Below are 17647 nucleotides of genomic sequence, written 5' to 3'. Positions count from 1 at the left end.
TAATTATGTAGTGTATACTATACAACTATAACATATATTTAATGGGTCACTAATAGTTCTTATGCTAACATTACTTCATTCATTTAGCTTTCTAAAGTTCATTCTCTAGAAAATTTATGAAAGGTTCCCATGAACAATGTTCCTCAAGTACTTTACCTATTGCTAACAGTTTTCATACGATCTTTACACCTAAAATTCAGCTTGGCTTGATTTAAAATCCTTGTTATATTCATTGAATTTCTTAAATTTTTATTTCAAGTGTTCCACTGTCTTTTGGTATAAACCACTACTGTTAATAACTCTCATGACAACTTTGATTCCTTTCCTTTGCAAGAAACCTGGTCTTTTGCATAAACAACCAAAGAATTATTTTTTGCCTTAAACTTCAATAATTTCACTGGAACTTCCCCGACCCCCACTAATGGGGAGTAAACTCAGTGTCTAAGCACATACTACACAATGCTCTACTACTGAACTACATTCCCAGACCTATTGATTTTATTTTTGAGGCAGGGTCTTACTAAATTGCTTGGACTAGCCTAGAACTTTCAATCCTCTGGGATTATAGGTATATACTCTGGTGTGTAGCCAGCCAGAACACACGTTGATACAGTGGTTCTCATTTGATTTTCCTACATACTTAATGAGCTTTATAGTATGAACTTCACATTGTCTTTTATTCCAGCAAAGTTTATTTATATTATAGTTTATTGTATTTTATTGTTTCATTCCTTCGGTTTTCTTCTTCTGTTTTATGTATATTAAATCATTATAATCAATCTAAGTTTTCTTAAGTCCTTTTTTCTTACCCCACTCATTTTTACTTAAAAATGTTTTCTTACTGTGTTATTGGAATATTTTTAACAAGTTCCTGGGTGTATGGGAATAACCTCTCCCCAAAATAAAAGATACGTTGAATTCCTTAAAAAAAATGAAAGAGTTTTCTTTACTTTCACCTTCTATTTCTCTTCAGATATAATCTATGGTGTTGATTCATTCCTGTCTTCATTTTAACTAAGTTTTCATGTCTAATTTTTTTTCTGTTTCCAGCCTAAGTTCTACTTTTTCTCTTTTTAAATCTTCCTCTCCTCTAGTCATCTCATTTCTGAATTTTTATAAATTTTATTTTGCTTTTATCATTACTACTACTGTTACTATTAGCTTGTTTTGAAATGTTTTTATTAAACACAGTATTCATCAATTTTACTCTATTTTCTTTTTGTCATAATAATCTTACATGACGTTCAACTAAAACCATTTCTGTTGTTCTTGGATTAAATGAGACGTACTTTCCTATAATCTTTAGATGAGATGATAGGCTAGGTAGCTTCAGGCCTCTAGAGCTTCCTCTTATTTGTTTATTTATTTTGGTACTAGATGGAACCCAGGAGCTCTCTACCACTGAGCTATGTCCCCCAGACCTTTTAACTTAATTTTCCCCATTTTTTAAAATTCTTTTTTAGTTATATACAACACCAGGATATACCCTGACATAATCACAAAAGCATGGAACATAACCAGCTCCACCCCAATTCAGTCCCCAGCACTTCCTCCATGCCCTCCCTCACTACTCCCCTCACTCTACTCTATCAATCCTTCATCAAACCATTTACAGTTTACTTTTTTAAATTACTATTGTTAGTGTAGTATGGATATACCTGATGCCAGGACCCACTGTGCCAAATCCATGCATGCACACACAAAAGTTCAGTAAGATTTATTCCTCTGTTCTTTCTTTTTCCTCCTCCTTAATCCCCTCTACTATACTGATCTTCCTTCTATTTTTTGATGCAATTCCCTCTCCCTTCTTTTTTCTTCTTCCCTCCTACACCACTTTGTTTTGGATTAGCTCCCACATATCACAAAAACATTTGACCTTTGACTTCTGGGGACTTTGAGACCAATCTAACCAAATTGCCCAGGTTGGCCTCAAACATGCAATCTCCCTGCCTCTGTCTCTCAAATTGCTGGGATTTAAGGGGGGCATCACTATGCCTGGTTTTGTATTCTTTTTTACAAAGTAAAAATATATCTTAATAGAAGTCCATAATAACTCATCATCTCTAAACAACATTCTTCACTAAAAGAAAAATGCTGATTTCAGGGGTGGATTGAAAAAAAAAAGAAAAAAAAAACTTAAGTCAAAAAATTAAAAAACTGCAAAAAAAAAGGAAAGGTACATATCAAAAGGGCACATTCTAGCTTAAAGAGGTATCTAACTTGATGAATCTAAGACAATTTCAGCATAAAACAAATAATAACAATAAAAGATTATAACCCATTGAATAAAATCAGAATCATGAGTCTACATTGACATACTACATATACATGTATATATATAAATGGGAGAAATGAGAAACCTCTTTCTATAGTAGAAAGTCAATTAAGAAACATAGAAGAAGGCTGGGGATGTGGCTCAAGCGCGCTCGCCTGGCATGTATGCGGCCCGGGTTCGATCCTCAGCATCACATACAAAACAAAGATGTTGTGTCCGCCGAAAACTAAAAAAAAAATAAATATTAAAAAATTCTCTCTCTCTCTCCCTCTCTCAAAAAAGAAAAAAAAAGAAACACAGAAGAAATTAGAAAAACACCATTTGGTAACCTGTAGAGTAATAATTGTTTCAAATAAAACTTATCAGTGAATGCTAAAAATAGTGGGTGAACAATGATATTTTAACAATTGCAAAGCATTTATTAGATGTTAATTAATTTAAAAGGGTAAAAGTATATGTGTGTGTGTGTGTATATATACTTAAATATATAAATAGACACTTTTTTTTTTTTTTAACACACAGGGCACTTTTTTACTGAGCTATATCCCTAGTCACTCTTTTTTTTGTTTTGAAACAGGCTCTAAGTTGCAGATGCTGGCCTCAAATTTGTAGTCCTTCTACCTCAATTTCCTGAGCTGGGATTGTAGGTGTGCACCACTGAGCCTGGCAAATAATTTTAATGGAAAACTCTTGTATATATCAACTTAATCTAAGTGATGAAAGTTAATATCAGTATTGGACAAATCAACAACATGCATCTTCCAATTAGGATACACTAAAAGGACATAATTTCTGCATTTTTCCTACCAAAAGTACACAATCTGAATCTACAGAAATATAAGACACATCCAAATTTGGAACAACTCTATACAGTAAATATCCTGTACTATACAAAAATGTCAAGACCAAGAAAGACAAAGAAAAGGTAAGAAAACTAAAGAGGTGTGACATCTAAATGCCATGTGATCCTGGACTAGATTCTTTCTGGTCCAGGAACAGAAATAGGGCATAATGACCATTCCTGGGAGCAGAACATCACGAATATTATTGGGAAAACTGGCCTGCATTTTTCAATGTGTCAAAGCCATGAAAGCCAAAAGTCTGAGGAACATTTCAGATATAAAAGGAAACTTATTTATGAGACATGACAACCAAATGCAACACATGATCCAGGATTTTCTTTTATTATTAAATTGTTATTAGGACAATTGTTAAAAAGCTTTAAAAGGTCTGTAGATTAAATAAGGGTACTTGTATCAAAGTTACTTTCCTCATTTTGATATTTTACTGTGCTCACAAATGCCTTGTTCTTAGAGATACATTAAAGTATTTGTGGGTAAAAGGGCATTATGTCTAAAACTGACTCTCAGTTTGCTAAAAAAGCATGCGTGGGCAGGAGAGAAAGGATAAAGCAAATGTGGTAAAATGTCAACATTTGGGGAAACTTGGCAAAAAGTCTCCAAGACTTTTCTTTACTATTCTTATAACTTTTGTGTAAATCTGAAATTACATTAAAATAAGAAGTTAAAAGATATATAAAAAGTCTAGTGTCTTCTAAAATCTGTAGTCTCTCTTCCCTTCCCCCACTTTTATCTCATCCTTCTTCTGACTTTATTCCTCTCTCTCCTGCTCAATCTGGACTCATCTCTCAGAAGGGCTCCTTCCTGGAATGGAACTTCAGTTGGCTCTCAGTTCCCAAATTGCTTAAGGGTAAGAGGAGAGAGGATAATAAAAAATAGGAAGAGAATGGACAGTATGTCAAACTGACTCAATATACTTAAAAACAGCCAGACCTTCCAGTGCCAAACTCAACCAATCTCACAGTTTTAAAGGGTGAGAATCAAATGATGTCCTCTACGAACATCATAAAAAGTTGATGCTTTATGGAGAAAATAATTTTAAAAGAGAGGGAAATGGGGGCTGGGGATGTGGCTCAAGCGGCAGCGCGCTTGCCTGGCATGCGTGTGGCCCGGGTTCGATCCTCAGCACCACATACAAACAAAGATGTTGTGTCCGCCGAGAACTAAAAAATAAATATTTAAAAAAAAAAAGAGGGAAATGTGTATTATTCCTTATAATTGTTTTCATTTGAACTGTTAACCTAAAAAAGTTGAGTCAACTTATCTATGTGCCTTGGAAACTGAAAATCTCAAAGTCTCTGGACAATTCAAACTTTCTTACAGCAAAGTCATATCAAGTCTTGCCAGAAAGTATTACCTTCTGGGGCTTCAAGAGTCTTCTTATTCTGCTCACACCACCCAATGGGGTAAAGATCAGCCTTCCTGATGTCACACCAGAAATCTGCTCTCCGGTCCTCTCCGTAGCCATCGTAGCGGAGAAGAAGCAACTGCTCACAAGCAGTAATGATGGTGGCAACCCAGTAGGTCTCAGGATTTGTTCTCACAGCCACCTCCAGTTTCATCCCAGGAGCAAATCCATTTTGCAAACGCGTATCCACCTGAACAGAAACATGTTATTAGGCACTAGTCAAGTTATCTCAGACAAGTATTACTCTGCCCAACATTCTTTTCAATTCTGAAACACTAAATTCAATAAAATCTTCTCCAGGGAAACCTGAGAAATTCCCATTCTAACTCAGAAGAGTGAACCAAAGAAAACAGAGAAATAGAAACAGAAGAAACTCAATATTTTCACCAAAGCAGTCTACTTTGATTACAGAAAATACTTTCAATTAAGTATATAAACTACTAAATAGGAGCAGCCTTCAACAGAAGTTTTCAAGAGTAATTTCTAGATCATTCAATAGAAAATGTATGAAATCAGAAATAGGGAAAGGATAAAAATGTTGTAATGATAATAAGTTAGTATAATATATACTATGTGGAGGGTGTCATACTTCCCAATGTCCCTAAAACAGACTGTTTCCTCTAGTTATCCTTCATTAATAATTAATAATATTGTTTTGTATGTGTTCTAATTCCCGAAGAAAAATTACATGGTAATAAAGGTATGGGTTAGCAATTCTAATACTACTTTATGTGTATTCTTAGATTAAGTAAATAAATATGTTGTGGATAAGGAAGGCCAGGTTTCTCACTGTAGAAGGAAAACAAATAAGGAAAAGGTTGAAAACTAAAGTAAACTCCGTAGTTCTGGGCTAAAATCAGAGGTATCTGAAGGAGAAAATAATGATAGATAGCTAGATAGATGAATAATAGAAAAAAGTGTAGATGTATTATATGTTTGTGTTACTATATTTGTATTTCCTAACTCTGTGAATTGACAGGTAATACAAATAACGATGTCCAAGATCAACAAGCAAGCACCCAAAGCTTGATTTCTAAATGCCATCTTCCAGTGAAAAAAAAGAACAAAAGCTACTTGGAGAAATTTTAACAACAATTCTGTGGAAAGAAAATAAAGTAAAAGTCTGGAATATCTTATGATGCCATAAAGTAAAGAAATGGTCAAAAAATGATGAGGTATGTCAGAAAGGCATGGAAGACAACTAGAAGGATATCCCGGCAGCCACATTTCAAATAGGAGCAATACGATAAATAAGGAGAATAGTGAATTATAAATCACTAACAATATAAATATTCATGAGTCCACAATGAAAAGAAAGAAAGAAAGAGAGGGGGAAAAGATGGAAGGAGGGAGGAACAAATATTCCTTGAAGCAGAAATCCAATCAATAAATATAGAAAAAAAAGATGAAAATAGAAAATCACCATTAGACAAACATTATAAAATAAACAATGGCAGACATTCAAGAATCACAGATGAACACTAAAATTTCCTTGATGAGAAACAGTATCTGCACAAACTCAAAGGTTTTTCCCTTTAAAATTCTTATTAATTGTAAAAGGGAAAACAGTAACACAGTGAAGAAACGTGGCAGACAGCACTTTATTTAACTAATTATTTAATCAAAGTTAACATCATCGGTCCTAAATTTTCAATATTATGTATCCTTTCTTTACATCATTCTTGACTTTATTCTTGACATTCCTGCAAAATCTGCATAAATTCAATCCAATCATGGGGGCAAAAACAAATCTAAATTGAAGAATATTCCACAAAATAACTGATTTGAAACACATATTCTTCAAAAAGTATCAATTAAAAATAAATTTTTTTAAGTATCAAGTCCACGAATAACAAATGAAGAATGATGAGGAACTGTCATACACTGAAGGAAACTATGGAGACACGACAAATAAATGTAGTGTGACAATCAAAATCACTGTAAACTGAAAGTGAAGACCTGAAAAAAATAGAGCCAGCAAAGATAAGTCCTACATTCTGTATAAATTTTTTTTCTTCTAGTCGCTACAGTGTCTTACTACTGAAAGGTTACTTTTATCCTGAATTATAACTGTAATACCACCCACGTTTTGATGCTATCAATATGATTATTTTCTGTGTAGGGTTTCTATTGCTAAACACTACTTATAAGATTCATTCTCACTATTACATGTAAGAATACTCTTTTCGTTATTGTATAATATTCCCCAACACAAATCTGCAAGAGTATATCCATTCTACTATTACTAGTACTAGGTTTAGGGGCACCTTCATAGTTTTGAGAGGCTACAAATAACAATGCCATGAACATTTCTATATGCCTCTTGGTACATACACACATTCATTTCCATAAGAGAAATTACCAAGGTGTTTTCCAAAGTAGTCATACCAATTCATTCCCATATTTTTATTCACACTATATTTTGGAGGCCTGTTCTCTGAAGGTTATTTGTACTGCAAATAACTTCTCATTTTCATGATGGTGTCTTTTGATGAACTTGAGTTCTAAATTTTAATGTATATTTTAAATTTGTGTTTTCTCTATATTTTAAACAAATCTTGCCCCACCTCTAGAGGTCACAGAGATGATATAATATTACTGTCTAGAAGCCTTTCATATTTAGAACTGATATCCACCTAGAATTAATATGTGGTTGGAGTTAGGTAGGACCAGGTTTTATTTATTTCAACATGTTTATATAAAAATCAATACCTTCCCCAACCACTATTTATCCCCATCTTTGTTATAAATCAAGTGTCTCTATATAAGTGGATCTGCTTCTGATTTGCTTTTCCTTAGAGCAACACTTTACTTAATCTTTTAAGTTTGATATCTAGCATATCCAGTATACATACTTTGTTTTAATCTTCAGGAATGTCTGGCTATCCCTCCTGCATACATCCTATAATATAAACATTAGAATTAGCTGGCCAATTTCTTCCAAAAAATTTTAGGGGGAATTTAATTTGTGTTTCAGTAAGTCTACACAAATATTGGGGGAGAAATGACATCTTTTTACAATAGCAATTATCTGATTGATTACATACAAAAAGTATATCCTTTTATATAGGTCATTAACTTACATTAATAATGGCTTGAAATTTCCTTGCAAGTTTTTGTTAACTTATTCCTAGACATTTGATGTTCTTCAATGTTACTATATTTTAATTTAGATCAAAATAATTCTAAATTTCTCTTGAGATTTCTCCCATGATCCATATGTTATTCAGAAGTGTGCTATTTATTCTCTAAGTACTTTGGGATTTTTCACCTATCTTTCTGTTATTGATACCTAGTTTAATTCCACTGTGGTTCTATGGCAGAGAGTGTATGATTTCTATTCCTATTTTACATTTGTTAAAGTGTGTTTTGTATCCCAGAATGAGATCTATCTTTTTGAATGTTTCATGTGAGGCCCAGTTTATCCATTTAGTTTCTTGTTTCATTGACAAGAATATGTATTCTGTGTATTCTGCTGTTACTAGATGAGGTATTGTACAGATGGCCATTATATCCAGTTGGTTGATAATGTTGTTGAGCTTAACCATGTCCTCCTTACTGATTTTCTGCTGAAAAATCTGTCCATTTCTGACAGAAGGGTGCTGACTTCTCCACTATAATACTGGATTCATTTTGTCTCTCCCTTGTAGTTCTATGAATTTTTGCCTTTTTCTTTTTATTTTAATTTGGGTACTGGGGGTACTTTACCAATGAGCTACATCCCCAGTTCTTACCTCACATATTTTGATGCTCTGTTGTTAGGTCCATATATGTTAAGAACTGTTATGTCTTCTTACAGAACTGAGCGCTTCGTCATTAAGTAATATCCTTCTATATACCTGATGACATTTGTGCTTTGAAGTCTACTCCATCTGAAATTAACAGAACTATTCTCACTTTCTTTTGCCTGATATTAGTGTGTGTGTGTGTATGTGTGTGTGTGTGTGTGTATCTAACTATCTGGTACTGGGGATTGAACCCAGGGACACTTTACCACAGAACCACTCTCCAGTCCTTTTTACTTTTCTATTCTTTATTTTAATTTTATTTTTTATTTTGGTACCAGGGATTGAACCCAAGCATACTTAGCCACTCAGCCACATCTCCAGCCCTTTTAGTTTTTTTTGTTGTTGTTGTTTGTTTTGTTTTGTTTTGTTTGTTTTTAATTTTAAGACAGGGTCTCACTTGTTGCCTACAGCCTCACTAAGTTGCTTAGGCTAGCTTTGAACCTGCAATTCTCCTGCTTCAGCTCCTGAACCACTAGGAAGGATTATAACAGGTGTGTGCCACCACGGCTGGCTTTTTATTTTGTGACAGGATCTCACTAAGTTATGCAGGCTGGTCTTGAACTTGTGATTCTCCTGCCTCAACCTCCTGAGTTGCTGGGATTACAGGTATGCACCACCATTCCCAGCCATCCAGTTTTTTTGTTTGTTTTTTTGTTTTGTTTTATTTTATTTGGTACTAGGGATTGAACCCAGGGATGCTTAACCATTGAGCCACAACCCCAACCTTTTCTTGTATTTTTATTTATAGACAGGGTTGAGTTGCTTAGGGCTTCATTAAATTGCTGAGGCTGGCTTTGAATTTGTGATCATCCTGCCTCAGCCTCCTAAACCACTGGGATTACAGGCATATGCCACCAGGCCCAGTTTATCCATTTAGTTTCAATCTGTATGTTTTTAATATTTAAAGTAGTTTTCTTGTAGACAATGTATAGTTCTGTCTTGTTTTCTGATCCACTCTGACAATCAACTGGTATGTTTAGACCTCTGACATTCAAAGTGATTATTGATAAGAATTGAATTATCTATCATAAACAAGGCTGTGAGATGTAGCTCAGTGGTAGAGAACATGTTTAGCATACACAAGGTTCTGGATTTGATCCTCAGTACATGTGCATGCATGCACACACACATAAATCTACCATATACTATATATTACAGTTTTAAATGTTACCTTATTCTTAGTTTCTACTTTTGTCTTCCACTCTTTTTCTGCCTTTGTGGTTACAAACAGGCAACTGATATGATTCCATTTGATTATTTTGTCCATTTCCCTTATTTTGTGCTGCTGGGGATTGAACTCAGGACTTCACACATGCTAGGCAAGCACTCTAACACTGAGCTACATGTCTAGCCTTGGTCTTCTTTCTTAGTGTATCAGGTTTTGTTTTTGGTTTTTTAAACTTTTTAATTGGTTTCCCAAAAATGTGCAATGTACATTTAAAGTAATCCCAGTCCATTTCTGAAATAACACTATACTGTTTCATGGGTAGTATGAATACCTTATAATAACAAAATAATTCAAATTCTTCTTTCCCATTCCTTGTATCATTGTTGTCATTTCATTTCACTTATACACATAGGCACATTTATTCAATATATTTATAAACATACATAATTGAATGCATTATTGCTGTTATTATTTTGAGCACTGTTATCTGTTAGTTCAATAAAGAATAAGAAAAGTTGAAAGATTTTATTTTACCTTTTTTTATTCCTTCTCTAATGCTCTTCCTTTTTTTTTCTTCCTCAGAAACCATGCAAGCAAGAAGAAAGTAGAGTGAAATATTTAAAGCATTGAAAGCAAAAAGTCACCAACCTAGATTTCTGTATCAAGAGAAATTATCTTTAAGAATTGAAGAAGAAATACATTCTCAGACAAACAAAAATTGAGGAATTTTGTCACCAGTAAGCCTGCCTTACAAGAAATAAAAAAATTCTTTAGAAAGAAGAAAAATATTTGATATAAATCAGAAACTAAGAGCTACATAAAGGAAGAGCACTGAAGAAGGAATAAAAGAAGTTAAAATAAAATCTTTGATTTTTCTTATTCTTAATTGAACTAACAGATAACAGTTTCTCAAATAATAACAAAGTAGTTGTTGATGACAGCTTAGAATGTTATAGCTTTTATGAGTAAATGACAGCAATGTTATCAAGTACATGAGGGAGGAATTGAGAATACTTAGTTAAAATACATTTGAACTACCTGTGATGAGGAATAGAGTTACTTAAGAGAAGATCTGAATAGGTTGTAAACGTATACTGCAAACTCAAGACCAAACTACTCAATACTTTTAAAGAATAATAATGATATCCTAAGAATGTAGTGCTAATTGAAATAAGACAAAAAAGACAAACAAGTATCATGATTCCTCTTATGTAAGGTACACAGAAAGTACAATAAAGGTTCCCAGGGACAATGAAGAGGAGGAAATGGGAAGTTACTATTTAATGTGTACCAAGATTCTATTGGAGATGATTATAGAAGTTCTGCAGATAGTTGTACAACACTATGAATATACTTAATGCCATTGAATTATACACATAAAAATTAAACAGTAAACTTTATGTATATTTTTATTAAAACAGTTTGTTTTAATTGAATGGTTGCTAAAGGGTTTTAAATATGCATCTTTAATTAGTTGGAGTCTACTTATAATATTTTACCACTTCTTGTGTATATAAAGATCTTACAATGTTATGCTCCCAAATCCTCCCTCCCATTTTTCATGCTACTGTAGTTACATATTATAAACACAAATATTTTCTATTTTTGCTTCAAAGTTAGCTTTTAAAAAATAAACCTCATATATACATACATTCATGCCCTTTTCCATCATTTTCATATTTCTTTGAATATATTCAAATTTCTGTCTTATCAAATTCCCCTGTCATAAGAACTTCCTTAACAGTTTCTGTAGTCTAGGTCTGCTAGTAATGAATTTTCTTACTGTACGTTTTCCGGGGGATAAAAGTTTTTATTTTTTCTTCACATTTGGATGGAATTTTTTTCTGGGCTGTCAAGTTTTTTTTCTTTCAATACTTCTACTCCACTGTGTTCTAAGTTAGTTACATAGTTTCTATAAAGAATGGCACTGTGATTATTTGTTCTCCTCTATGTAATGTGTCTTTGTTCCCTCTGGTTGCCACTGAGATTTTTTTCCCCTTGGTTTTCAGTGTTTGCATACAATATGTCTGGGTGGGTTCTGTTAGACTGTTTAGTATTTATTCTCATTTGTGTTCCCCAGGCTTCTTGGATCTGTGGTGTGGTATCTTTATTTCCTTTGTTAAACTATCTTCCTTTATGTCTTCCTCACTCTATAGTCCTTCCTCCGAAACTGCAGGTATATATACTATCCCACAACTAATGGGTGTTCTGTCTTATTCCTCCACCATCACACCTGCACACTTTTTTCTCTTCATGTTTCAATCTGGGAAATTTCTGTCGATCTATCTTCAAATCTACAGATCCTTTCCTCAGTTGTCAAGTGTATTGATTAGCCTAACAAAAGTATTAATCAACTCTGCTATTATGTCCTTCATTTCTATTATTTCTATTTCATACTTTCTAATAGTTTTATCTCTGCTGAAATTCCTTTTCTCTTCATGCATGCTCTCCAAGGACAAATTCTGACTAGGTCCTTTAACATATTGACCATAGTTATTTTAAATTTCCCATGTGATAGTTCCAACATCTGGGTCACATGACTCTCGTTCTGTTAATTGCTTGATCTTTTGACAGTGTTTCCCCCCACACCTTGCTTTTTTATTTTTTAAAAATATTTTTTAGACCTTTATTTTGTTTACTTTTATGTAGGGCTGGGGATAGAACCCAGTGCCTCACACGTACTAGGCAAGAGCTCTACCACTGAGCCACAATCCCAACCCATCTCTTGCTTCTTTATGTGCCCTTATAATATTTGGTTGAAAACTAGACATCATGGGTAGAATAGTCAAGACAGAGTCAAATAGTGATTATACCTAAAAATTGGTATGTTTCTTCTTTTTCTTGGGTCTTTAGTTCAAGAGAAAATGTTAAGTCAATCTAGTCAAGAATGGAGCTGGGGCTGGGATTTGTTGCTATGGTTATTCATAGTGTACCACAGGCTTCAAATTTCTGTAGCATCAGCTAGTATTTAGCAGTATAGGCTCATTTGCCAAAGGGTCTTTTTTGGAGTCTGCTGCACCATCCTTGAACTCAGGTCTTCTCTTTGTGACTGCATCTCAGAGACTGTCTCTCCACCCAGTTCCCTCTACCCCTACTACAGACTGCTGTTACTCAACACTTTCTAATCTGATGGTGAGGGACAAGTAAGGAGGAACATTCTCTTATATTTAACCTCAGTTTTAAGCTTTGTGTTCCTAAGTCTTGGGGTGGAAACTTCCCAGTGATCCTACCCTTATCTCAACTGTAGGGAATTGCTAATGCTTCAGCAAGTACTCCTACCCTTCTTCCAGGAACAGAGGGCTTTTGTTTTCTTCTATTCTATTACCCAAGCTGCCCTGGGTTGATAGGGCTTATACTTCTTCCCTTAACAGCTTGAAGTTTTTGCTCTACAACATCCAGAGAGTGTTCAGTGCACTTCTCGTAGTAAATGCTGTTTTTTTTCCACCAGAATATGCCATGAGGAGGGCTTCTTCACTCTTTTAGATCCTTATTCCCAAATGTGCTTTATCTCTAATTCCTTCTTCAGTTTTGTTTTCCCTCCTTAGATTGGACAATTTATAAACAACAGCAATACACTGCTCACAATTCTGGAGGCTAGGGAGTCCAAGATCAAAGCACCAGCAGATTCAGTGTCTGGTGAGGGTTGCTCTCTGATTCATAGATGATGACTTCTTGCTATGTCTTCACACAGTAGAAGGAGCAAACTCTCCCAGACTTTTAAAATTTATATTTCTCTTTCTACTTTTATTAGTGTATTTTAAATATACATGATGGGGTTTTGCTGTTACATATTTGTACATGCACACAATATAACAATATACTTTGGCCAATATAACTCCCCAGCACTTTCACCCTCCCTCTCCAACTTCTACTTCCTTCCTGGTCCCTTTCCTCTACTGATCTCCTTTTGATTTTCATTAAGATTCCTACCCGGGGCAGGAGTTGTGGTTCGGAACCCTTGATCTTCTGAGCTTTCCTATAACATAATGGTCTCTAGTTGCTTCCATTTTCCTGCAAATAACATAATTTCACTTTTCTTTATGGCTGAATAGAACTCCATTTTGTGTATATGCCACACTTTCTTCATCCATTCATCTGTTGATGGACACCTAGGCTGGTTCCATAGTTTGGCTACTGTGAATTGTGTTGCTATAAATATAGGTAAGCAAGTATTACTATAATATTATGACTTTAATTCTTTAGGATGAATACCAAGAAGCAGTATAGCTGGGTTATATGATGGTTCTTTGTCTGAGGAACCTCCACACTGATTTCCATAGTGGTTGTACTAATCTATAGTCCCACCAACAGGGTAAAAGTATTCCTTTTTCTCCACATCCTCTCCAGCATTTATTATTATTTGTATTATTATTTTTTGTAATCCCAAACATAAGACTTTATTGTGAACAAGTATAAGAACATTTTGGTCTCCAATAATATATGCAAAAGTTGGTAAGTTTCATCTATAGTCAACCAATCTGTTCCAATGAAAACTATGTTTTTGTGAAAAAAAATTTTAATACCTTTATTTTATTTATTCATTTTTATGTGGTGCTGAGGATTGAACCCAGGGCCTCACACATGGTAGGCGAGCGCTCTACCACTGAGCCACAATCCCAGCCCCTTGTGAAGAATTTTTATGAACAAAATTATTTCTTCCATTCTTCATTCATTGTTTGATAAACACCTATTACATGAAAGATTCAGGCCTATGTGCCGATGAGAATACCCAGATCAATAAAAAAATCATTCTTTATTTTCAAAGAAAGGACCAGTATAGTCTAATGTAGAAGATGGACCAGATATATGAGTAACCATAATACCAGCCAGCAGGTAAAAACATGCTCTAAGAAGGGCATACTCAGGACAAAGCAAATTGGAAGGAAGGAGATGTTTTCACAGACAGGAAAATAGAAAATTTCACAAAGGGTTTGGCATTTTGGTTTTGGATATTGAGGGACTGGAGGAGGTATTATTTGTATTCTTGATGACTGCCATTCTGACTGGTGTGAGATGAAATCTCAGTGTAGTTTTGATTTGCATTTCTCTAATTGCTAGAGGTGTTGAACTTTTTTTCATAAATTTGTTGGCCATTTGTATTTCTTCTGAAAAGTGTTTAATTCATTTGCCCATATATTAATAGGGTTATTTGTTTTCCTGAGTTCTTTATATAATCTAGACATTAATCCTCTGTCCGAAAAGTAGCTAGCAAAGATTTCCTCCCATTCTGTAGGTTCTCTCTTCACATTCCTAATTGCTTCCCTTGCTGTGTAGAAACTTTTTAATTTAATGTCATCCTATTTATTAACTCTTGGCATTATTTCCCAAGCTTTAAGAGTCCTACTGAGAAGAAAGTAGTTAGTTGCCTGTGCCTATTTGCTGGAGTGTTGACCCTACATTTTCTTCTAGGAGTTGCACAGTTTCTGGTCAGACCTCTTTTATGATGGCACTAGTCACTTCCCCAATGGCCTCACTTCTCCATATCACCATACTGGTAATTAGATTTCAACATATGAGCTTTGGGTGGATATAAACTTTAGATAACAGCAAAGTAATCAGATTAAATGAGGTCATAAGGGTGAAGCCCTGATCCAACATAATTAATATATTTTTTGTAAGAAGTACCAGAGAACTCTAATGTAGGTCTATGCACATAATTCCCTCTACCCCACTCCCCAGGTTATGTGAAGACACAGAAAGAAAGCAGCCACCTGCAAATGAAGAAGAGAATCCTCACCAGAAATTGACCATGCACTCTGATCTCAGACTTTCAGTCTCCAGAACTGTTGAGAAAATAAATTTCTGTTGTTTAAGCCACCCAGTCTATGATATTTTGTCATGGCAGCCCAAGCAGACTAAGACAAATATGAAGTAAATCATTTTAAAATAATTAATTTCATGCGTTTTAAAAGGGAGCTTAGGGGAAGCAATTTAAAAGCCAAGTCTAGATATAAATTATTAATAAAATTTGGAGTATTTTCTTACATTCTAGTTATTACACAGGGCAAATATGCTGTCCCTTGGGAAAGCATTAAATGGAGCTGTTAGGGAATAAAACTGAGCTACATAGGCCACTAATATGCCCCAATGTATGACATGCTTTAACAAGAGGGAAATTCCACTAAAATTTTTTTTTAATATTTATTTTTTAGTTGTAGTTGAACACAATACCTTTATTTTACTTATTTATTTTTATGTGGTGCTGAGGCTCAAACCCAGGGCCTTGCGTGCTAGCCAAGCACTCTACCGCTGAGCCACAACCCCAACTCTCCCACTGAAATTTCTTTTGATGAGAAAATCAATAATCAATAAAGTAAAAGAAAATAATTCTTTCCACTTATGAAAAGGGTTTTTTGCAAAAATATAAATGAGCATCCATGACCAGTCAAAGAGGTAAGTAATACATTTTAAAGCAGAAAAAATAAAAAAACATAAAGGATTTTAGAATATGTCAAGTTTTGTCAATGAGAATAGCAGGAGGAAGGAAACGTAATTTCAACTTAAAACAACTCTAATTCTCTAATGATGACACAACAGCTAAAAGAAAAAGGATAAAACAGTAAAACAATAATAGTTACTGCTTACATGTTTAAAAGACCCATAAGGAACTGCTGTGGACCCTGTCTCTTCTAGATAGTCTTCCCAGCTTAATTCTACTTCTTCCATACCAGATCCAGCATCTGTAATTAAAAACAAAACAAAAAAACAGGTGAGTCTCAATTAAAGAAAAATGAAGGTACAAAAACATAAAACTATAGCAATCTAACTTACAGAATTTACTTCAGGACAAATTAATTGAGTTTGCACAAAAAAAAATTGAGTAATTTTTTTAATATTTATTTTTTATTGTAATTGGACACAATACCTTTATTTTATTTATTTTTATGTGGTGCTGAGGTTTGAACCCAGGGCCTTACATGTGCTAGGCGAGGGCTCTACCACTGAGCCTCAACCCCTGCCTAAGTAATTTTTTATTGTTGTTTTAATGGCAGTTTCCCTTAGTGCCTAGAGTGTCAATGGGTCTCAACAGAACAGAAGTTTGATATGCTGTCTTGCTAGGGAGACATCAAATCTAAAGTTCACCCTAGTGGATCATATAATATGAAGATAGAAGGAATACAAAACTATTATATTCATTTTGGCCTGTAAGTTAGTATCTAGTACCAAACATTTAGGTCACTTAATAGACATTTCACACTTAAGTTTTCAATCTGATTCTAAATATTCTCTGAGTAAAGATACTATTAATCATGTTTTAGTTTACTACCAAAAAAAAGTGAAGTTATCCTTTCCCTTCACACCTATATCCAATCCATAAAAAATTCTGTAGCTACCATCTTTAAAACATTCCAAATCAAATAATTTCTCATCCTATTACTATCTCTAGTCCACAGTATCTTTCATCTTTTAATCATACTTAAATAAGAGCTACAATCTTTCAAAGATTACAAGGCCCTACATGAGCTAACTCTTGACCACATACCCTTCTATTTTATCCCCGGCCAGACATTCACTGTTTCCTGCACTCAGGTGACAATGAGTTCCTTGACATTTTTTAATATTTTCTGTAAGGTCTCTGGATTTGGTGTTCCCTCAGTTCAAAGACTCATCTTCCAGGAGGATCACACCTTCATTTCATTCAAGTTTCTACTAAAATGTCACCTCTTCAGTATCCATCTAAATGGAGGCTCTGCTTCCATTTTCTTCATAGCATTCATTTCTACTTGACCATATACCATATCTTTTAATCTTCCCTACTAAATCATAAACATAAAGACAGAAATTTTACTTTGGTCACTCTTATATTTCTGTCACCTAGATTCAAAACACCTAGTATATAGTAGACACACAACATGTACTTGTTATGTGAGCAATAGATACTAAAAGAAAAATTATCTGCTGGGTGGGCAAGATTCAAATATCTATAATCCAACAATCCTACTTTATGAAAACTACTTAAGAGCAAAGACAGTTTTATGTTTGTTTGTTCACTAATACGTCCCACTACCTAAAATAATGCTTGAAACAGAGCAAATTCTCAATAAATGGTTGGTAAATGAGTAAATTCTAGGGGAAGTCATGCTTCCAATGAACACAAGGAACAAATAAGAGAATATTCACCATAGCACTGTTTGTAATAGTTAAGGA

At 34.2% G+C, this 17647-nt stretch overlaps 1 protein-coding gene across 9 annotated transcripts in view; it reads right to left on the bottom strand.

The window, feature by feature from the left end:
* SFMBT1 (Scm like with four mbt domains 1) overlaps positions 1-17647 on the bottom strand; it is a 143276-nt gene that overhangs the window by 53221 nt on the left and 72408 nt on the right. For 8 of the 9 annotated variants that reach the window (XM_081284124.1, XM_081284122.1, XM_081284123.1 and 5 more), the window contains 2 exons: positions 16085-16179; positions 4493-4733 (listed from right to left, as the gene is read on the bottom strand). In XM_081284124.1, the coding sequence (XP_081140250.1) occupies positions 4493-4733; positions 16085-16179 (336 nt within the window). Of the gene's footprint in view, positions 1-4492; positions 4734-10033; positions 10073-16084; positions 16180-17647 lie in introns of those variants that run through there. The other variant, XM_081284125.1, reaches the window with a different exon arrangement.

The sequence above is a fragment of the Spermophilus citellus genome, assembly GCF_964194105.1.
Source record: "Spermophilus citellus genome assembly, chromosome: 3".
Taxonomy (NCBI): Eukaryota; Metazoa; Chordata; class Mammalia; order Rodentia; family Sciuridae; genus Spermophilus; species Spermophilus citellus.
This window is presented reverse-complemented; position numbering and strand designations above follow the sequence as displayed.